Here is a 22,030-nt window from a genome sequence, read left to right on the forward strand (position 1 = left end):
ATGTCTCATGTTGGTAGCATTGAGGTATCTGCCCTTTTAGGTATCTTTAATACTGCAGTGCTCTGAATCTGGCTCTGATGCCGTAACTCTAGGTCTTGGCGCCATCAAGCTAAGGACATTCATAGGTAGGCATTAGGTAAAGGATGGTGTATCAGGTGGATCTGTTAAGCTTAATGTTGTTTAGCAGTAAAGTCAGGGGATGATTATGTCATGGATTGTGTCAAGCTCGAGATGGCTTCTCCTGGAGAGACTCGATTGAGTTCATGCATGAAGCGTCAGGTCTCTAAGATATTCAATGCATTGAAAGCTGTGGTCATGTTACCAAGACAAACACAATAAACAAATAGTACATATTTGTGCAAATTATTAATTGCTAGACCGAAATATGATACTCAGAGAAGATTGGCAGGTGCACTGCGCATGAAAAGGGTGAAGCTTGGTGTGACGTACAAACTTCAGTACCATGCATATGCATAATTCTCATAACTCCCCAATATACAGTGACACTCTTGAGGAGAGTTCATAGATACCATGCGCACACCCAGTAAAGGCAATTGCACACAAGTAGTCAGCGCAGGAGTAACCATTCACTCAAATTCTGATCCCATCAACACATATGAGCACAGAGAACCGCAGACCAAGCTTAGCATTAACATACCCGGCAAAAATGGCTTCTGATACAACATTGATGGCGAACAGCATTTGGAGAAACAGAAGAACAGGCCAATAATCCAGATAATATCATCAAAACCCTTGAACAGAGCATATGTGCACACAGAAAGCTCACATCCATACAGCGGTTGGTATTGCCAAGATCCCATCAGTGATTGCATGAACCCCAATCATAAAATCTTCATTTGGACTTTGTCCACTTGAGAGCGTGGCCATTAGCCGTGCTCGTAGACATTGTCTCTGTCATATGTGTCCTCACCAGGAGGTTCATCATCCCTTGGTAAAATGTCAACAAGAATGCTGCCGCCACCCTCGTGGACACAGTAATACATGTTCTTTCGCTTCAGGTAATCTTCAACGGCTGGCAGCAGCCGCGCAATGTTGTTCTGGCTGTGCAACCCCCTGCCTGTTATCAATTCCAGCTTGCTCGCAGCTGCACCCCAGTCAGCACAGGCGATCTCAGTACACAGCTCCTGACCAACTTTGGAGCAGTAAGAAAAGAGGATGAAAGGGACAAATGAGGACTGTAAGGGAAGGTGACGCACTTGGGAGGCCCTGGAGTGCTCGCAGGTATACGTCCACTGTCCTGATGGCCTGGTCAACATGCTGGCCATGCAGATCCACAGTGTGTAGGTTCTTAATGCGCTTGTTCCTGCATGGACATATACACCTCTCAACATCATCAGATAGTTTTGCTGACAGCATGCTTGCCCCAATACTGAGGCCGAGCTGGTCACAGGGAAGGGAGATGAGGGCACAGGCACAGGGAAAGGGCAACAGTCCTGAAGCACAGCAAAGAAGAACGCATCCGCGAGTGAGACGCACGTTTCCTTCAAGATCTTTTTCGAAGCCACTTTGTCGGCCTGGAGGTACCTCATGCGCGCCTGGTGAGCCTGCAACCCAACACAAACCAACTGCTTGCTAGCGGACCTTTTGTGCCAGGAGCTGTGAATGCCAGCTACATGCGAGCAGCCCTGAGAACATGTCAGAAAGATCAACAGACACCCCCCACTCACCCTCTCCCTGAGCTCTGTGGCCAGCCTGTGGTCCCCACGGTCGTTTGCCCTCTGGGCCTCTGCATACTTGAAGCGCATCTCCTCCCTCAGAGCGTCCGCGTGGGCGCGGTGCTCCTGCAGCACACAAAGAAACCCAATTCTCACCCCCATTAAGCATTCAAGTTGCCCTGCAGCAGACTGACGCCATGCCTCAACAATAGTGGCCCCCTGCTTGCACTTGGGCGCCTGCTCTCCAGGGATCAGAGCGCTCTATTTTGAATTCCCACTTAAGCATTCGCCGAAGATGGCATTGGGCTTGTCAATGACCGAAAGCAGCAGCAGCAGCAGGAGGCAATTCCAGCTCTCAAATCATGGCAGGGGTGCCTGGCAGCATGAAGTCTGCGATGTGTGGAATCAGGAGAAGGGTAGTCACCTCGTAGATGCGCTGGTTCTGCGCGTCGGAGCGGCGCACCATGGCGTGGGGGCGGTCGTTGGCACGCAGCATGGGCTGCTGTGTCGGGGCGCTCACCTCTGCTGCAGTCGGCTGGCTGAACAGCACTGACGTGGGCTTCTTGGGTGCCTCAAAGGGCACCAGGCCGCTCTCTTGCAGCATCTGCGGCAATGACACGCACACACCTCAGGAGAACTTAAATTGGCCCTGAATGTGGCAAGACATTGTCGAAGGCAGAAGGCATGACAGCACTTACTGAAGTTGGACCTGCACCACCTAAGAAAACATGGCATGAGGCCCTAGCTGTGGGCGGCATGTGAAAGAAAGTAGGGCGGCATTAACGTGTTAGAGTGCTGCCCATAGCATGCTGCTGTGAAAGGATGCATGGTCAGCATGAGAGTGCGGCGGCGTACCTTTTTGGTGACATCAACGTTCTGGCCAGCAGCGTTGTAGACGTTGTTCAGAGTGGAGTCGTCCACTTCGGGGTACAGCTCCTTCAGAACCAGCACATCGGCAGATGCGCCAGAGTGGGGTGTGCCAGGCTTCTTCCTGTCATATGCCTGAGCACCAACGCAACATGACATTGTCAGAGACCCTGTGTTGCAAATGGCCCTCAAATTTTGCAAGAAATGCCTCTTTCGCTGCTGAGCAGGTGCGATACATTCCGTTACCAATGCCTTTCTCACTACCAGCTCTGACAACTATCAGGGCCAGCAATGTTGCAGCATAGAGCAGCGCACACAAAGGGGAAGAGGTTGAACGGCACCTGAGACATGACGGCGATTGCAGCGTCCACGTCACCGGTGCAGACCTCCAACGCATTCATGGCCTCCTCTGGGCTGCACCCCGGTAGCTCGCGCCGAATCAGCGCCACCTTCTGCTCATCAGACAGGTCCTGCATCCCCACATGGTGCTCAAGACCCAGCTCTTTTTTGAATTGAAAAACAAACCTGCCCTTCTCAGTGTTTTATATTTCAAAACACAACCCTGCCCTTCTCAGTATTTTGAATTCAAAGATGAAATCTGCCCTCCCCAGCGTTTTGAATTCAAAAGTGAATCCTGCCCTTCTCAGTGTTCTGAATTCAAAGATGAATCCTGCCCTTCTCAGCCAACTCACATCCTCTGGGGTTCATATTTTTTGAGTTGGAGACATACCTTGAAGGAGTAGTCGACCGGCACTCCTGACACATCCCAGGGCTCGCCACCATTGGCCGAGGCGCTGTCCAGCTTCGTTGCCAGCTGTGACTGCGAGATGCTGCCATCGTCTGATCCACTTGAGCTGTCCAGCGTCTTTGTGTGGTCCACAACGTCCTGCATAATAGCACATTAAAGTGGGGCAAAAAATACCAGAAACCATTCAGATATTATGCTATACATGAATTCCCGGGCAGAGTTCAGGGAGAAACAACACAAAGCTCAAAGGAAACGCAAAGCAGAGTTTACTGCCCGTCTCCACAACATTACAGTTCTGTCATAAGCCATTGACTGCATCAGCAACACTCCTTCTGGACAGATTCAGAAACAAGGCAAGCTGCCCACCTGGAGAGCCATCAGCTTCTCAATGGCTGCCTCGGCGTTGTCATCGACGCCCTGGAGCACGTCAGCCACCAGAGCAGCGTCCATGCCAGCAAACATGCCCTGCAGAAACTCCAGCTTGGACTCCTCATCGGACGCGCCGCCACTGGGCGCTGCACTTGGGCCAGCGGACAAGTCCTGCTGGATTGGCTGAGGCCCATGCTTCAGGGTCTCCTGCGCCCCTGTCTCCTCCCACCCACCGGGCTCAAACTTGGTGGGCGGTGGGGTACGGGTGGCTGTGGGGGGCGGAGGGCTCAGCAGGTGCTGCAAGTGCAGCGGCAGAGCTGCCGGTTTCTTTGCTGGGGCGGCCATCTGGGGCTCTGGCTCGTCTGGATCAAGGGGCAGCGGCTGCGGCAGGGGCTTCCTGAGTGCACGCTTGGGGGTGGGCAGGGGCGCTGCTGGCTGAGTGGGTGCAGGCGGCATGAGGGTCTGCAGGATTGAGGGCGTCAGGCTGGCGCTGGTTGGTGTCGGAGGTTTGGTGGGTGACCGCTTGAACTTCTGATCAGGTGTGACTATCCTAGTGGGCAACCGTGTGGGCGAACACTGCGCCACTTGGCTGGAAGAGGTCTTTGAAAAACTGCCATTCACACGAGTGCAATCCGCTGTATTCAAGGCACTGTCCAGTGTTGCAAACCCAACTCTTGCGTCAATTGCATTGTTCACCAGCCTCTGCCCAGGCACAGGGCTCCAAGGAGTGCCACATTCTCTTGGGGGACTCTGAACAGGAGTCACAAGTGCACCAGAGCCTGAGCATCCAAACACGGACTGGATGTGCGCCTGAGCGAGAGCGGTGTCGCCCCCACACTCCTTGAGCACATCATTGACAGTGTCCACATCCAGCTTGGGGAATGCAGCGTGCAGTTTCAGGATGTTGATCTCCTGCATGACGTTCATTCGAGCCTGCACCAACGAGCTGAACTTGAGTGCTGGCATGTGTTCATGTTGTCCTGTTGGCAGGACTTGGCTGTGCCCTGTGTATGGGCCCCTTTACACACAGAATCAAAGTCAGCTGATATTGCCAAAGATCAGAACAAAGCAAACGTGCAAGCAGTTGTGGGCCTCCAGAAGCCTCCAACACACCAGGACAGGCTGTGCTTGAACTGCAACGGGCTGGTAACCTAGCAGACCCACTCGCGTCAGCTCAACATTTTCAACTGAACATGTCGCTGCATGTCTCTGCTGTTTATGCGCGAGTTTCTCTAGCATATACACTGTGAGACCTCTTTCGCACAAAACACAGATGGTGACTTTGACACATCCACGTGTCGGTAATCTACGTTCGACGGACGGCTGGGGTCCCAACATCTGAGCGCGTGCAATAGCCCTCAAGAGGGTGGAGACATGCCTTGGGAAGTTAACCACGAGAGTGAAACCTGTTGCGCGGGGCACGGGCTCGTCCACGCCCAAAAGGTACCAACACGGGAGCGCAGCGCCTTACCGATAGCAGTCCAGGATCCAACGGCTGACGAGCGGTTGCACGTGTGTCATTATGCTTCCCGTTTCGGCGTTCGTGACGCACTATCGGACTTTGCAAGTTTTGAGTGATCGAAGCAGCAGTCAAACGGCGTTCCTGGTGAAGAGAGCCTGCCGAGCCAGCTGCTGCAGAAGAAGAATCAAGACGCCCTGGGTACAAATTTGCTGGAGGTGAGCAAGACGCCGCCTCGTGAGGGACCAGATACACAGTGCCGTATCCTAGAATAAGAGCATCGGCATTGGAAGGTGGATTTGACTGGCCGACTGAGACTGCGTTGGGCGGCAACGAGGCAGGATGGTCAGGTGCGCACAGCTGGCACGCACCTGGTTGTTTCACTGGGTAGTATCCCTTGGCAATATGGTGCACCATTGCTTTGTATTTTTGGATATGTGGTATTTCCCCGTGCAGCCCTGATACAGCAGCACTGATGTCCAGTTGATTGATTTGGTGATGGTGGCACAGGCCTCTGGAGCTTGTTCGACCCTTCCTCACCGTGCTGCCGGATATTGAATTGCCTGAGAGGAGAGTTTCTTTTCGCGAGAAGGCAGCGTACACGGCGGTGGCCCTGTTCGTGTTTTTGGTGTGCTCTCAGCTGCCCCTTTATGGGATCAAAACCAACTCTGGGTCAGACCCTTTCTACTGGGCCCGCGTCATCATGGCGTCAAACAGGTATGGACAGGTTGCAATTGTTGTCCTCTTGTGCTGTTTGGTTGGTTGTCGTCCTGTAGCTTCTAGAATCGCCATGATGGTGGCTGGTGAGTTGATTATATTTAAAGGTCTTGAGCAAGCGAATTGCTTGGCAAATTCATAAATGTCACCACCGTACCTGATTAATGCGACAAATTGTTTGGTTTGGGTTTCATGTACCCTGATTACTATTTGAGACAGAAGGAATTAAGACAATCAAAGACAAACTCAGGGCCCTGACGTCCAGTTTGGCCATGCAGAACCTGAACTGGTGGGTATACGCATGCAGGGGTACATGCATGGAGCTGGGTATCAGTCCAATTGTCACGTCAGGACTGGTGATGCAGCTCCTAGCAGGCTCCAAACTCATAGATGTGGACAACAGTGTGAAGGCGGATCGGGAACTGCTGTGAGTCATTCCAAGATCCACGCCTGTGCAACTGTGTATATGAATGGTTTCTGCTTGTTGATGCCCTGCATGGGTGATAGCAGCTGCTAAGCAAACAGACACAGAGCATTGACGTTCGAATGGGCTGTCTGTACAGAAATGGAGCGCAGAAGCTGCTGGGTGTCCTTATAACCATCGGTGAGGCTGTGGCCTACGTGGTGTCTGGCATGTATGGAGACGTCCGTGAGCTCGGCGCCGGCAATGCTATCCTGATCATCACCCAGGTACCGCCATCCTTTCAAATCCCACTATCCCCTGGCTTGCTACCCTCACATGTAGCACAGCAATATGTCCACCCAACCTGCTGCGACTCTGCCGGATTGCCTCCAGGCCTTCCTGGATATCTGCACCTCATGCTGCTACACAACGGACTTGCGAGGCATGCACTGTCCCAATCGTTGATAAGCATTCGTGGCTTGCAGCTGTTCTTTGCCGGCATCATCGTCATCTGCCTGGACGAAATGCTGCAGCACGGCTATGGCCTGGGCTCGGGGATCTCCCTCTTCATCGCCACCAACATCTGCGAGAGCATCATCTGGAAGGCCTTCTCGCCCTACACCGTCGCCGGCCCCCGCGGCGTCGAATTTGAAGGCGCCATGATTGCCTGCTTCCACCTACTGCTCACCCGTGGGGACAAGGTGGGCTCCCTACTTTCTGTCAGATGTGAAGCTCCTGACGTTCGAAAAAACATGCGGGTATTGAACCTTAAGATGGGCTACCAAAGTCCACACAAGCAGAGAGTGAGCTTTTCTAGCTGTTGTGCGCAGGTCCGCGCCCTGAAAGAGGCCTTCTACCGCAGCAGCCTGCCCAACGTCATGCAGCTGATGTCTACCATCGCCATCTTCATGGTCGTCATCTACTTCCAGGTAGCCCCCCCTGCGCTGCATGCATGCTCTGCTGATTCCCTCCTTCCAAAGCGCTGAGCCGGCATGTAGCTGTGACAGTCCTGTTTTCCATGTGACTTTGGAAGATGTTTATTGATTGGGGCTGCAGGGCTTCCGCGTGGACCTCCCGGTGCGGTCGAAGCAGAGGCGCGGCGCGCAGCAGAACTACCCCATCAAGCTGTTCTACACCTCCAACATGCCCATCATTCTGCAGAGCGCACTTGTGTCCAACCTCTACTTCATCTCCCAGCTCCTCTACAAGCGTTATGGCGGGAATATTCTCGTGCAGTTGCTGGGCAAGTGGCAGGTGACCATTACTCCCACCTGCATCCTTTACATTATTTGTTTCTGCCTATGGACAGGTGCTGCCCTGTGCTCACTTATTATTCACTGGATCTTTTAGTCTAGTCAGCCAAAAAGGCGAATTATTACTGAAGGTCTGAATCTGATCATGGTCAATTCCTGTATTTCAGAATATTGTTAGTCCGATATTACGGATGTGGGGAGGTGTCCTGACAGAAGTGGGTGTGGGCTCTCATGACACAGGAGGTGGACATGTCGGGGCAGATGCACCCGGTGGGCGGGCTGGTGTACTACATCAGCGCGCCCCACAGCCTGGCGCAGGTGGCGGCCAACCCGCTGCACGCGCTTGTCTACGTAGCCTTCATGCTGGGCGCCTGCGCGCTCTTCTCCAAGACCTGGATCGAGGTCTCTGGCTCCTCCGCCAACGACGTCGCCAAGCAGCTGCGCGAGCAGCAGATGTTCCTCCAGGTCAGCTTGCCTTAAAATTGTGCCCTAGTTGCACTGTGGCTGCGTTGCTTTTTGCATTGCCCAGTAGATGCCTGCCAGTGGAGGAGCGCACTGTGATTGATTTACTTGTGTTTCCCTCTCTTGCCTCCTCCTGCAGCTGGTACAAGAGTGCATGATTTTTGCCCTGTTTTGGCTAGGTTGTTTACCGTGTAATTTTGGGGTGCACAGGGGCACCGTGACACTGTGCAGTCGTTGAAGAAGGAGCTGAACCGGTACATCCCCACCGCCGCCGCCTTTGGAGGCATGTGTATAGGCGCGCTGACCATTGTGGCCGATTTCATGGGGGCCATTGGATCAGGGACAGGTGAGCCAACTGTTGCTGCTGACGGTGTTTTCCTGATTTCCGAGGATAAACAAGATGTTTGTCCATGACCAGTCTTGAGGCGCTTGGCAAGGCCTGTTTCGTACATTCTTGCATCTTCAAAGCAGCACCTGGGCCTCCATGGATTGTGCCTTACTGTTAATCTGCCGTGCAGGGATCCTCTTGGCTGTCACGATCATATATCAGTACTTCGAGGCGTACGAGAAGGAGAAGGCGCAGGGTCAGAACCTCTTTTGAGTGCATCAGGCCTTCACTGTATGACCTGGTTCCTGCTCAGGAACTGCCGACTGTCTGCGAAAAACTGGCTTGATTACAGGAGGGGTGCAGTGTGTCATCGGTGTCAGGTCTGGTGTGCTCCAGCTGTACAGATCTGACAAAACTTGACTTGTTACTAGCACTCGGCCTCTTGTGGGTTGCTGTTGTATCGCCGTTGGTGCAGGGCCTCAACTTGAGGGAGGCTAGGGTCTTAGGGCAGCTTTGCAGGAATACTTGAGCAAATGGCTGTCACCTGCTCTTACATGGGTCGCAGCATGGGCAGAGGATAGGGAGTGATGTTTCATGAGTGTGTGCGTGGCGTTCTTAAGTGAGAGTGGGAAATACAATTCTGGATTAGTTTTGTAATATGATGCATAAGCATATCACTGGAGCAGCTACTGGAATGAACCGTTTGCGTTTCAGCATTGCATGGCCATGGCGATGCCGGACCCACCTGTAGAATCTGAGATTCGGCTTCCTCTTTGTATAATTGAGATGCCTCGTTCTGTTAAGATATATCCATCCATCGGATAACTCTCCCGTACCATAACTGCTGGAGCTGGTGCCAGCAGCAACACCATGTACTACAAGACGGTCACGTGGCTTTCTTGCTCTACTCGAAGACGAGTGTCCACAACGGCAGGCGTGCATTCACACTCCGCAAGTAATTACTCTTTTGGAATCAAACAGCCGGATATCGATTTGATATCAGGCTCACCATATCTGCTCTGGGTTCATCAGAAAAGAAGCTGGCTCGAGTAGGCTTCCCTTGAAATATGAATAAGTTTGGTAACACGCTTGCATTGATTCTCCTTGTCGTGTGTGTCCTGCTCTGGTTGAGGGCCATGTACCATCAGTGGCAGTACACCGCCACAGTGGAGCACATCTGAGGGATGCAGGTAGATCACCCAGTGCACCTCACACAGAATGTTGCATGTTTTCCTCCATCAAACCTGCTGGGAGATACTTGCATTCACATGCTGTGCTTGAGATTTGTTGCCTTGGAGAAAAAAGGGGACGTATGACAGAGCGAGTGATTGTTTTGTCACAGGATGGCTCAAGAGTATTCTCGAGCAATTGCACGGGTGATCGTGGCCCAGATGGCCCAAGGGGCAGGCTTTGAGCGCCTGCAGGTGTGCAAGACCTGTCCAGTGCCATTCCACCCTCGTCTCTGCAAGTCTTCAGAGTATGCCTGGCAGCATGTGGGCATGTATAAAGCAATGCAAAGCTCATCTCTGTGCTTGCAGGCCAGTGCTCATGAGTCACTGGCAGACCTGCTGATGCGGTTTGTGGCAGAGCTGGGCACTGCATCACATTCCTATGCTGAGCTGGCTTGCCGGACATCCACAAACCTCAGCGATGTGGTGAGCTTGTAGATCTCTGCATCAGTGATTGCTCTGGTTCATTGACAAGACTGCTCACTTCTGCATTGCCACATCAATGATACCAGTGTCTGTCCCTAATGTGTGCAGCTGCTGGCCTTTGAAGACATGGGAGTGCGAATGGAGGACCTCATCCAATATGCTAATGCTGAGGTGCCCGCTTGACACCATGCATTTGCTACCCTTTTCCTGCAGCTCTACGATCTCCACCTGCAGCTGCTCGCCTTGGATAACTGTCTCCATTTTGCTTGGTACAGCATGCAAAGTGGGATCATCCTTATGCTGCGTATGACTTTCCCTTTTCCACTCTGCAGGAGGAGGTCCCCTTTGCATGCCCTGTGGCAAAGTACCCAGTCAGCAAGCGACCTGTGACTCTCCCCACCTTTGCTGACCGGAAGGAGGTACAACAGACCGGCCCCTGTGGCACCAAACTTGGTTTCACATCTTTTCACGCCTGTCAAAAGTGCCTCAGGATCAAGTGTTCTTTTGTACCTGCTGCAGGAGCCGCCAATGCACGTCCCTGAATATCTGCCAGCCTTCCCAGACAAGCACACGTGCGATTCCCACCCAATCTTGGCCCAAACTCCAGCATGCGATCAATCATTCGTCAATGTCATCAAGTTCAGACCCCATTCTTCGCAGCATCGTATGTCATCACAGTCATGTACCCTGACACAATCAGGGAATGCTTTCAACATGCATATTTGTGTGATTACTGGCGTTCATGCGATCAGGTATGTGGCGACGCCCGCGTACGCAGCGCATGAGAAGGACGCTCGGAAGCAGCGCGCGGCCGCCGACGCCGCCAAGCGCAAGGCGGAGACCGCCCTTGTCAAGCTGCACCAGCGCCAGACGGCGCTGGAGGCCGCCAATGCCGCAGCTGAGCCCTCTGCGGTGAGCCGCACCTGCAAATTGACATGACCCTCCTTGCCGCTGGACACATGCTGCTTTCCGCATCGAAAAATCACGTTTGCCACATACCCCTGTCCCGTGAGGGTACTGCTGCTGAGTTGCCCTGTTTGCAACAATGGAGGATGTGTGCCTGCGAGAACTTTGCTCAAGAATGTGTGGCACACGTGCAGGCTGCAGAGAAAGTGGGTGCGCCTGTGCTGGGCGCAGACACGAACCCATTCCTGCTGCAGCCGCTGTGGGAGGACCAGCCCCCTAGTGAGGCCAGGCCAGACAGGTGCATTCCTTACCTTTTCCTTGAATTTGCTTGAAATATGCTGGTTCCTACTTGGGCGCTCCAGGAGCTTTTCATGTCAATTTCTATGGGCTTCAAGTCGAGATTTGTGGATGGCAGGAGTCTGGCAGTGTCCATCCCTGCGGAAGCGGCAGCGCCCGAGGCGAAGGGACAGGCTGACTCGCTGACACATGCGCTTGGCCTGTCAAAGGAGGACAGCAACAGGAAAGGTGAGCTTGGACTGCTGCCCATTGTGCCCATCTCTTTGTCATCCTGGAACTGCAAACTCTGGCAGAAAACTGAGGACCCTGTAGCCGCACTTGAAGGTGCCATGGACATTGATAACAAGCCTTGTGTGAGTGGTTCTTGCAGTGGAGTGGCTGGAGGTGGAGGCGGACGCTGCTGGCGCGCAGTTTGGCGACGCAGGGCCTGTGGCGCCGTTCTCTCTGGACTGGGCAGCTGGCGTGCGCGCCAAGGCTGTGGCATCAGCCTCACACCTGTGCGCCCCTTGCCCTGCCTCGGCAGCCCTGTGGAGCCTCCCGGCTGTGTGGTTGCTTTGCCAAACACAGTGCCATCGGGCCCTTGCACATGCCCGCTGGCCTTTTAGTGCATTTGAAAACGAAGATATGACCGGACTAGTCAGATGCAGGTGGATAGCAAACGGGTGCATGTGCATGTGATGTTCACTGAGAATTGAGGCGTTAGATCAGCCCTAAATTGGTCGGAAGCGATATAATGTGACTGAATGACAGAATGGCTGGCTGCGGGGACAGGGGTTTTGAGGATGCGTACGCGGCGCAGAAGGAGGCGAGTCCCGAGCCAACGGCTGCCGGCCGCAAGCGCAAGCTGACGGCCAAGGGCAAGGGCCGCGCGCAGGACCCGAGCATGCAGCGCGCAGAGCACATCCTGGCCATGGGCGGCCAGGTCGGGGCTGGTGCAGATGACATGGACATTTGATTGGCTGCACCATGTGAGATCCTCATTGGCCCGATGAAGTCTCTGATGCCCGGGCATCGGCATGCCTGCTGGGACTTGCACCCAGTGTGCTCCAAGGAAGTCCCAGGCCCCGGCAGCTTCAAGTTGCGGAAGTTCAAAGCAGCACTGGATATCCCGGGGATGGGCGGAGCTGGCCATTTGGACCAGAACCAGTCAAAGGAATTTTGTCAAGGAGGCTGTATTGGTTTACGCACAAATAGGGGCATGTGTTTTGGTGAGTGAATTTTGGTAGGTCAGCTGGACCTTAATACCCTTGAGGGTCATCGTGGAAGGGTCCATGTACTGCTGTAAAGCGCGCGATCCGATTCCTGGGCAATTTGTGAAATTGTCCTGAGTGAATATCATTCTCTTGTCCCTTAAAAACATCTGAGATACGACGCGGCAATGTCGCAATGCTAGTATTCTGAGATTGTGGGTGATGTCGGCATCTAGATCACAAGATGTCGGAAAACGCTAGGAAACAAATTTCATGAGGACAGTGTAATGAACGAAGGTATTCACGATGGAAAACTAAGATTATCTGGCAAATTTAAATGGTGATTTATTCACGACTTAAGAGCTCGTTGACTCCTTGAAAGAGTCACTTGACCTTTCATCATCTGCAGGGCGATGTGGACGTTACTGCGTTTGCGGGCGTGTCTACTGTTGACTACCACGACAGTTATCCTAGATGTGTGCAGCGCTACATACCTGACAGTGGGAGGACGCAGTGATGGGTTCGGGGGCCAGCTGCATGGGCAGGTGTCCTGCCTCCTCATGAGCAAGATGCTCCCCAATTACACATATGCCCACAGCCCCTTGCAGAAGATCGAGCACATGGACAGTTCTGGGGAAGACTGGGAGAAGATCCGCCAGATAGAGGCCTTTGTCAACCTGGGCTACGATGAGATCCTCATCAGCGAGGTGCCCAGTGATGAGGAGGTGGACACTCGCGTGTACTGCCACGAGTACACAGAGGCAAACCTGCAGCTGTATGACCTGCTCAAGGGAGAGCTTTTGCGCAAATTCGCTGCAAACAAGCGGTTGATGAAAGCCGGGCGCAAGGTGACAGGCGGCTTCAAGGTGGAGGTTCATGTTCACATCCGCAGAGGGGATGTAGACCCTCAAAGTCGCCGGTACATGTCCATGGGTACATACCATGACATACTCACGGCCATCAGGAAGGGGTTGAAGGTCCATGAGATCAGCATGGATGTGCACGTCCACTCAGAGGGGGACCAGGCAGATTTCCACAGGATGGTGGATGACTTTGATGCCGTGCTGCACCTGGATGAAGATGTGCTGCAGACTTGGTATGCCATGGCGCAGGCACAGGTGCTTGTGCTGAGCCAGAGCTCCCTGTCCTACACAGCAGGCCTGTACAACCAAGGAGTGGTGGTCTTTTCTGAGCCCAGGTTCATGCATGGGCCGGTGCCCAGCTGGTTTGTGTACCAGGATGACCCAGGGAATCTGGAGAGGAAATTTGCCGAGCGCAGGACGCGTGATCTGCTGCGCCACAGGGTGCAGAACGCTCGGCGGATCAGCTTTGCTGGGGTGATCAGTCGATTCAAGGATGATGAGTAGTGGCCTGGTCAATGATCATTGATGGTCGTAAACTAGTAAGTGTGGAATGAAACGGCAATGACATTTGGCATGCTGAAAATGGAACAGTCTTGTCTTCCAGTGTGATTCAGGAGCTCCTTTAGAAATTGCAATGTACAGGATAGACTGAACAAAAAAGTTACAGGTGACTGCCACCAGAAATGAAATTATCAATACATTTAGATCTGGAGTGCTGGGACAGTGTATTGCAGACTCTCTGCAGAACTCTGTCCGAGGGAGTTTTACTTTTTTAAGTTTGCCTGTATGGTTGCCGCCTAATCAGAATAGCTGTGTCAAAGTCAAGGGTGCTCACGGCTGTCCCTAAAAGTTGGAATACCAATGCAAGCTGTCTACAGGCCTGGGAAGTCCACTGTCTGAGCCTTGGGAGACAATGCATAGCTGACGCACACCTCACCACCTCCAGTGCCTGCCTGTACTCGCACTGGCACCTTAAAGTAGATCTCCTCAAACAGGCACACGTCCTGATCTTGGCAGAAGTACACTTTGCAGAATATCAGGATCCCTGAAACGCTGTCTAAAGTTGAAAGATTGACCCGCACATCTGCTGACAGCTCCTCTGCAGTCTCGGTCAGTCGGCCACTGGACGGCTGGAGAATGACTCCTGTGCACAGACAAGCAATTTCTCAGAGTCGGCGCACAAGCATGTTTGCATGATAATGCAATGCTGGCAATGACTTATCAGCAAAAAAGTTCTGACCAAGCAACATGACAGATGGCCATTGCTTCAGAGCAGCTCACGGTTTCTAAGGCACACTCACGGATGCTCAAATGATTGTGTCTTCCCGAATTTCTTGTCCAATAATCAATGCACTTCGGCACAAGAGCTGAAACCATCCCAGTGTTATGACTGAGGTATCACCTTGTGCTCCAGGCCCCAGGGCCGAGGCTTCAAATCTGCTATTGGCTCCCTTTGTCAGGTGGTAGCCCCGGGGAAGCTGGATCCGAACGTGCAGATTGGCAGAGGCTGATGCGATGGCTGCATCTGAAACCACCAAGGTGGCTCCCTTGGGAATGGCAGGGTCCTCAGCAGAGCCCGGGCTGTCGGCCGGGGCGGCGTCTGGTGATACTGTGGGCGGCGGCACATCCTTCAGCTCCAGAGTGCGCAGCGCTCCAGTCTTGGGGTCAAACACCCTGTCACCAGATGAAATGATGCTTCTGTCAGCAACCTGCTCACAGTGTAGCCTGCATTGCAGTATGCCTAAAATTTGCTGGTTCTGCCCAAGCAAGAGCCATCTAATCCGAACTCTGATTGACGGGCAGCATGTCAGATTATTTGACAGCCACTGCTCAGCAAAGCAGAAGCTGCGTTCTGCGCATGCAGGCTCTTTGTGTGACAATCAAGCCAAAGGTGCAGATGCAGGCAGGGACACCAACTGAGTGTTCTTTTGCTGTCTTCGTCTCAATCTTGCCCATGCGCCCCTCATTTTAGACATGCACAACAAGATGGGGTCGCACCGGATGGCGCTGTTGTTTGTGTCGGCTATGAACACCGTGCCGCGCGGCCCGGCGCAGAGCCCCCCGGGCTCTGACACCCGCGCGTTCCCTCCAGTGCCATCTGTCAGGCCAGCAGCGCCGCTGCCTGCAACGGTGCGGATGCTGTCCGTCGCTGGGTCCAGCAGCTGCGCAACCACCAAGTCTCTTCTGAAATGTGACATTCTTATGCTTGCAGTCTTAGTGCATGCAACCTGAACACTTGAATTCTATGCACCCTCCAGATCTGGCCAGTGCATGGCAGCAATTCTGTGTGTTTAGGCAGCGGTGAGGATGGCTCTGCCAAAGCATAAAGCTTGACAACCATCACTCTCATGGCCTACTTATGTGGGTTTGAGTCCTGAGGTTGCAACACTACGGCGCAGACAAAGGGGCACCTTGAGCCGGTGGTTGTAGGAGTCTGCCACGATGACATCGCCATTGGAGAGTGCCAGCACGGCCAGCGGGTGCTGCAGCAGCGCGCCCGTGCCGGAGCCGTCCTTGTCGCCGAAGCGGAACAGGTTGTCCGCAAACAGCGGATCGCCGCCCACATGCGCCTGCGCAGCCATCTGCCCCTCACCATCTGAGCTGTCAGGGGTTTCTAAACACTACTTGAACATCATTACACTTTCAATTAGAAACTTCTGGAGATGTACTGCACAAGATGGATGTCCTCCTTGACCACAGCGATGGTATACTGCCAATGGAAGGAAGGGGAAGGCGCTTGCTTTTTGTATCTGTAGAGAGAGATGTGGGGTGGAGGCTTGTAACTGCAAGGAGAAATGTCCCTACGTTTGAGCATGCGCAGAGTGGTTTACCTTGCCGCCGCCGGATGTGAGGTCCATGCTGCGCACGGTGCTGCTCTCGCTGTCGGCCACCCACAGCTCCCGCCCGTCCGCCGACAGGCTCAGCCCAGACGGCTGTATACACACAACACTGCTTGCTTTTGCATGACTGTAACCTGTACAGCATTTCATGCTCGTTTTGTGCCTTCTTGCATGCGGCAGTGGCAGACGGCAGTGACAAAGTGAAGAGCTGCTCTAAAATTCAGGGGACTCTAAATCAACTGCTTTTAGCAAAAGTCAGGAAGTATTCATCGTGCCAAATAGCTTCATCAGCAAGGTCGGCAAAACACTGCCTTGCGCGCAAAATCAGGTTATGGTACAAGTTAATTTTTAATAGTTCTGGCATGGTGTGAGTTTCCCTCCCCAGATTCAGAGTCCTGGGGCTCTGCAGGACTCTCTGCATGCAGGGTGAGCGAGATGCAACTTTTTCAGAATCTGCGAACCTGGGCCCAGGAGGTGGCCGGCCCGGTGGCGCCGTTGGCGTTTCGCTCGTAGCCGTCGCCGCTGAACGCTGCCATGCTGCCGCTCGCCAGGTCATGCCGCCAAATCTGGTGCTGCCCAGCCATTGCTATGTACAGGGAGTCCTCCTGCACACAATCTCCTCAGTCCAATTGGAAATGTATTATGCACGCAGAGTTGTGCTCTGGGACTGATAGCAGGCCCATGGATACCCAGTCCACAGTACTGTCATGTGGTAAGGAGCAGAAAGAGCGAGTAGAGGTCTTGAGGTAGTCCTGGTGCACATAATCTGATGGATGCAAGACAGGGTTTCCAAGTTGGTGATTTGCCTGCGCATTGAAGGCCAGGTCCCATGGGGAGTTGAGCCGCTGTGCTCTGCCAGAGCGGCCGCCCGTATAGTCCTGCTCTGCCTTCGCGCCGTCCCCTGCCAGCGTCCTCAAAGTTCTCGTCTTCAGATTGACCTGAAAGCAGCGTCATGATACGATCACTCTCCTGCAAGCAGAGCAGCCCCCTCTGACTCCTTAACGCAACAAGCAGGTGTCCACCTTGTAAGAGATTACTAAGGACACCACCACCAAATTAATTACTATATTGGGGACTATCACTAGTTTGATGTCCCGCTTCACCAAGCAGTAGCACAGAGGTACAAGCGGCGAAGAGAAAGGGAATCGAGGGCAGATGTACCTCTCGCAGGGCGTTGTTTTCGGTGTCGGCCACGTAGAGGCAGTCACGCCGCGCGCTGTAAGCGAGGCCCTGCGGCCGGTAGAGGGCGGCCGCCTGGTATGCGCCGTCGCGCAGGGCCGGCCCGTTTCCGCCAATCTGGTCCAGGAAACGGCCCTCCAGGTCGCACACCACGATCCTGCAGCAGGGCAATTTTTGAGCCGTGAACCCCCCAAGAGATGCCAGATTCTGCAGCAAAGCAACTTTTGTGCGTCTGAAAGCTTTAAGAGATGATCCAGCTTGCAGCTCGGAGTTTAAATTTCAGCCTGTCGGGCAGATCCCTCAACAAACATGGAACACAAAACGCAGGTGTATCGGCAGCAAGCTGCGATTCACGCATCCACTAGCAGCTGAAATCCTCGAATGCATTCTTGTGCTCTTAGCAGACCGGGTGAGGCGTGGAGTGCAAAAGGGCTGTTGCGTGCGCTGCGTGCCTGTGGTTGTTGCTGTCGGAGATGAACAGCCGGCCGCCGGCGAGGTCGGCAGTGAGTTTGCCCGGGTAGCGCAGCGGACTTGAGGCGGTCGCACTGCCTCTGCGCTCGCGCTCGAGTGTCATGGGCACTGGGGTGTCGTCCAGCATGCCGCGCTCGCCATAGTACTCCAGAGCAGCCGCCAGCATGTCGTCCACATTCTGCTGGTTGCCCTCGCCTGAACAGGCGACTGATGCTCTCAGCAACCCATTTGCTCTGAGTTGGCAATTGAGGCAAGGACCTGCCTGCTCACTTCTGCTCTGGTCCCTCAGGCTGCAAGCTCTCTTTGCTTGCGTGCAGGCTGGACAGCACTGTGATTATCAGATGCTTGTGAGCAAGCACATAAGCACAGTACCATTCTTGCCTTGGCTTTTGAGTGCTTCACGCAGAGACTAACAACCCTTACACTGTTGTGTTCTGCATGTGACAGCGACTTCCTTTTTCAGCAAGTCAGGCACATGTGTGAAGGAAACTAAGCAAGGATAGGCTGCTGTGGCACAAGATGCCCTGACTGCAATTCTATGCAAGCATCTCCTGCTGCAAACGCTCTTCACGTGACATCCAGGCTGGACGGCCCTAATCTGTTAGAATGCTTGTGCACACACAAGAAAAACGCATGACTGTGATTTGGATATTGAAACATCCAGGGAGTAGAGGGAGAGCCCACCGGGCAGGGTGGCAATGACGCGGCCGCGTGGCGACACAACGAGCAGCGTGGGCCACGAGGCGATGCCCAGGTCACGCCACAGCACCATCCTGGCATCGTTGATGACTGGATGAGTGATGTCATAGCGCAGCACCGCATTCCTGATGGCCTCGTTGTCCTGCGCAGTGAAAAGGTCAGTCATGCTTGATGCCAAATAGTCATGCAACCAGTAGCAGAGTTCCATGCATTGCTCAGAAAGTTACAATACCTTCTCCCTTTTGCCTCCAAACCAGCCCTCCAAAGAACAGCGCTACACACTTGCAATGTGGTCATGCATGCTCAACCTGGGACAGCTTCTTGTTGCGGCAGGTGCCTTCCCTTAGGCTGAATAACTGAGCGGCAGATTGCAATTCCTGTGGACAGTTCTATGTAACAGAGCCGGTGCGCGCGTTCAGACACACACCTTTTCGTTGTCAAACTTGGCGGAGTGCACCCCGACGACGGCGACGGGGCGGCCAGCATACTTGCGCTCCAGGGCGGCCAGCTCCGGCAACACGTGCATGCAGTTGATGCAGCAGTACGTCCAGAAGTCCAGCACCACCACCTTGCCCTTCAGCTCCCTGCAGCCGGGTGGAATTTCAATCTTCATTGTTGCTGCGAGCGACATCTCGGGCATGGCTTGTGGTGGACACACTGGTGCTTGTGTTCAGGTGCCCGCAGAAAGGATCACATCGCTCTTGAGTACAAGCTCTGGCAAACGAGATGCTCATTCGCCACATTGAAAAAGCAATGTCTCCTTTCTGGGGTAGGCATCTCAAGGACTTCATTTTCAATTGAAATCCTGCCTTTATTAATCAATTTCTTACAAATCAATGGCAGACCCACCTGCTGAGCTTGAGCGGAGGGGAGTTGAACCACTGAGCGCCGGCAGGGAAGTCTGGGACTTCCTCGCCGCCGCCCCTGCGCTCCACGCTCTCGATGAAACGCCGGAACGCGGCCGCCCTCTCGCTGCGCTCCTGACTTAGGCCTGTGGTCGGGGACGGCCTTGGCAGCAGCGCGTTTAATATCGCCTTTGGACTCGCAAATGACATCGCCTGCATGCGTGGCGATGCAAACCACGTTAGCACTCCAATCTGTGCATGAAAATTTGTAGCACCCTTCAGCCATCCCATTATCTACAATATGATTCATGCATGGGATTTGATACCAGCAACGATCTGTACCTAGATCTGCTTTGTTCACGAAGAACAAAGAACAAGACATGGCTCATCTTGGCGTGAAAATGCCGTTTTACGGAGGGTGTTTCTTTACGATGGAGATTTATATTCTGCAGGACAGACCTTGCGCCAGTACTGGAATGCAGAGGCGACATAAGCCACAATGCCCAGCTGGATGATGGTGGCAACATGATACCGCTTGAGGAATCTCCTAACGCGCACATCCCTCTAGGCAAAGCACAGTCAAGATCACACGCCACCTCGTGGCAAGACAATTTCATGGTGTTCCTGAAGTTCAACATGCACTGCTTTGGCCTGGGGCATGAGGCTTACCTTTGTGCGCGTCAGGAGAACATAAAGGGACCCCAGGCCTCCTCCTAGTGCCACCACCTTCAACGCATCTCTCCTTGTGGTGGAGTAGCCACCGGGCAAAGCAATTATAGCGTCCAAAGGTCCTGGCAGTCCCTGCATAACAGACACGTCACCCCGCAAGTTCCACATCTCATAGACCTATGATGCATTTCATAGATCCGGCCATAGCAGCACAGGCTACGTGCATGCCTGTGACTCTTACGATCATCAGCACATTGACCTCCTTGGGGTTATTTAAGAGCGTTACATGTCCTTCGAGGCTTGCCATTCTCCAATCCAGATCGCTTCCAACAGTCAACCACACTTACAAAAAGTACAATTCTAAATTGTCATTGAGGCACATCTGGTGTCAAAGTTCACATGGCTACATAGAAGTTCACTGGCTCTGGCACGTTCAAGTCCTCACATTATCCGAAGGGCCAGCCTCTTTGCCGCTGTTTGCTCTTTCTTCAGCTGCTGATTCATCTCGAGCTGCCCAGTGCAGGCCTTGCAGAAGATCCACACTGATTTCTGCAATTGTAGGCCTCACTTCGTCCGGTCTCTGGGCCAGCATGTCTTGCTTTGAGAGAGTCGTCGTCACTCCCACCACCCGCATGCCTGCGAAGACCAAGCAAAGGACATCTCAACATGCAGCTGAGAAGCTGAACAGGAGTTGACCATATGATGGCACAGGCTGAACACAGAGGAACTGATCAACTCAAAGTGACATTCCCTCACCTGCAGCTCGTGCTGCCTGCACCCCAGCAGCAGCATCCTCCACAACAATACAAGCGCTGGGCTCCACTCCAACTTCCCTGGCAGCTGCCAGGAAGATGTCAGGAGCCGGTTTCAGCCGCTCAAACAGATCTGCCGACACGATTGCATCAAAGTCTGCCTCAGCGTCAAAGCCGACCAGCTTCAGATTTGCATCCACCTGCGCGGCACTCCCCCATCAGTTCTGCTGGAATTGCTGCATGGCACTAGCACATGAGATCGCTACCACAGTACTGACCATAGAGAGATCAGGCCTCACCTTGACACGGTCAGCACTGGAGGCAACTGCCACCTTGAGGCCAGCTTCACGGCAAGCCTTCACCAGCTCAATGGCACCTGCAGTGTCAGTGGCATATTGAATGGGCATGCATCACGGGCATGCATGACTTCAATGTACGTATTTTTGGCATGCACCAGGATTCTGCCTCACCAGGAAGGCCGATGTCTTCTGTAGGATCAGCAGCCTTTTCAAGGTAGATACCATAGAACACCTCTTTGAGCTTGTCTATGTCATCAATCTGGATCCCATACTTGCCAGCCACACCGCTCAAGAAATATGCCTCTCCCATGCCAGCAAAGGCTCGAAACTCATCTGGGTCGACCGTCACTCCGTACACCTTCAATAGAGTCTCGGCACCCACCCTGACCAGAGTCACAGGAGGCTTCAGGAAACAGCACAAAGCAAACAATAGAGCATCGCAAAACGTCAAAGTCAGCCTCTGAGTCTACCTTTGCGTCATCTCTTCGCTGTTGCACAAGACACCATCCATGTCGAACAGGATGGCTTGCACAAGGTTTGATGCAAGCTGCCCCTCCCCAGCACTTGTCTCGAGGGGAGCTGAAACTGCTTGCATCCTACAATTGGTAGATCTTTTCATTCCTATGCTATTCGAGGTTGCATATGTAACACTCTTCTTCCCTCTTAAAGATTGAGACTGGGATAGAGCTCTTGTGCCCCAGATCGTCGGTGATCTGACAGGCAACAAGAGGTCTTGCGGGGTCAGACGGTGTCTCGATGCCACCGACATGACAGGTGACGGCGATATCAGACCTTCCAAGCCTTCTGCTACATTCGCTAATAAGGAATAATTGCAGAAGTATTCAATGGCTTTCAGAGCACATCGGATCAGCTAAGATTACTAATATTTGGAACAGCCGAAAGCACATTTCCGAAAGCCAAGGAATGGTGTTTTCCTGTTGGAACTGGATCGGGAAATGCCATCTGAATTGCAAGATTGTTTGAAACAAGTGATATAGTCTTTATTCTGTGTCTGGTGCCTGGTGTTTGGAACAAAAAAATTGTGCAGCCACTAGACGATCGCAATGTTTTGGTTTGGACGAT

At 53.3% G+C, this 22,030-nt stretch overlaps 4 protein-coding genes across 4 annotated transcripts; 2 read left to right on the plus strand and 2 right to left on the minus strand.

The window, feature by feature from the left end:
• Window positions 1–887: 887 nt before the first annotated feature.
• Window positions 888–4,626, minus strand: COCSUDRAFT_42961 (hypothetical protein; the record flags this gene model as incomplete). The annotated part of the gene is made up of 10 exons (XM_005646433.1): window positions 888–1,105; window positions 1,218–1,324; window positions 1,498–1,565; window positions 1,689–1,802; window positions 2,101–2,280; window positions 2,532–2,678; window positions 2,885–3,013; window positions 3,274–3,429; window positions 3,658–4,270; window positions 4,460–4,626. The coding sequence occupies 10 exons, from the start codon at window positions 4,624–4,626 to the stop codon at window positions 888–890; spliced, it is 1,899 nt and encodes a 632-aa protein (XP_005646490.1).
• Window positions 4,627–5,341: 715 nt separating this feature from the next.
• On the plus strand, window positions 5,342–8,958 carry COCSUDRAFT_29889 (SecY protein). The gene is made up of 10 exons (XM_005646434.1): window positions 5,342–5,469; window positions 5,630–5,836; window positions 6,144–6,263; window positions 6,400–6,526; window positions 6,725–6,940; window positions 7,070–7,168; window positions 7,296–7,493; window positions 7,733–7,957; window positions 8,165–8,300; window positions 8,473–8,958. The coding sequence occupies exons 1-10, from the start codon at window positions 5,462–5,464 to the stop codon at window positions 8,553–8,555; spliced, it is 1,419 nt and encodes a 472-aa protein (XP_005646491.1). The 5' UTR covers window positions 5,342–5,461; the 3' UTR covers window positions 8,556–8,958.
• Window positions 8,959–9,421: 463 nt separating this feature from the next.
• On the plus strand, window positions 9,422–14,095 carry COCSUDRAFT_66754 (hypothetical protein). The gene is made up of 12 exons (XM_005646435.1): window positions 9,422–9,472; window positions 9,625–9,706; window positions 9,821–9,937; window positions 10,046–10,108; window positions 10,270–10,356; window positions 10,457–10,509; window positions 10,690–10,849; window positions 11,038–11,141; window positions 11,259–11,368; window positions 11,511–11,637; window positions 11,912–12,062; window positions 12,876–14,095. The coding sequence occupies exons 2-12, from the start codon at window positions 9,626–9,628 to the stop codon at window positions 13,695–13,697; spliced, it is 1,875 nt and encodes a 624-aa protein (XP_005646492.1). The 5' UTR covers window positions 9,422–9,472; window position 9,625; the 3' UTR covers window positions 13,698–14,095.
• On the minus strand, window positions 14,066–21,542 carry COCSUDRAFT_16964 (hypothetical protein; the record flags this gene model as incomplete). Its single annotated transcript, XM_005646436.1, has 17 exons — window positions 14,066–14,334; window positions 14,596–14,867; window positions 15,192–15,355; window positions 15,605–15,763; window positions 16,025–16,126; window positions 16,495–16,638; window positions 16,816–16,971; window positions 17,195–17,347; window positions 17,619–17,878; window positions 18,368–18,524; window positions 18,810–18,966; window positions 19,232–19,503; window positions 20,342–20,532; window positions 20,653–20,848; window positions 20,948–21,024; window positions 21,119–21,330; window positions 21,418–21,542. 17 exons carry the CDS (start codon window positions 21,540–21,542, stop codon window positions 14,066–14,068), a joined length of 3,066 nt encoding a protein of 1,021 aa, XP_005646493.1.
• Between the last annotated feature and the right edge of the window lie 488 nt (window positions 21,543–22,030).

This window comes from Coccomyxa subellipsoidea, assembly GCF_000258705.1.
Source record: "Coccomyxa subellipsoidea C-169, whole genome shotgun sequence".
In the NCBI taxonomy this organism is placed as follows: Eukaryota; Viridiplantae; Chlorophyta; class Trebouxiophyceae; family Coccomyxaceae; genus Coccomyxa; species Coccomyxa subellipsoidea.

Bases quoted from the DNA above. Each gene is read 5' to 3' on its own strand.
- COCSUDRAFT_29889 (XM_005646434.1), top strand. The intron at 5,837-6,143 runs GTATGGACAGGT...ATACGCATGCAG, and splicing joins GTCATCATGGCGTCAAACAG to GGGTACATGCATGGAGCTGG. The intron at 8,301-8,472 runs GTGAGCCAACTG...TCTGCCGTGCAG, and splicing joins GGCCATTGGATCAGGGACAG to GGATCCTCTTGGCTGTCACG.
- COCSUDRAFT_66754 (XM_005646435.1), top strand. From the start codon at position 9,626: ATGGCTCAAGAGTATTCTCGAGCAATTGCACGGGTGATCGTGGCCCAG. The intron at 9,938-10,045 runs GTGAGCTTGTAG...TAATGTGTGCAG, and splicing joins CCACAAACCTCAGCGATGTG to CTGCTGGCCTTTGAAGACAT. The intron at 12,063-12,875 runs GTCGGGGCTGGT...CTGCATGGGCAG, and splicing joins TCCTGGCCATGGGCGGCCAG to GTGTCCTGCCTCCTCATGAG.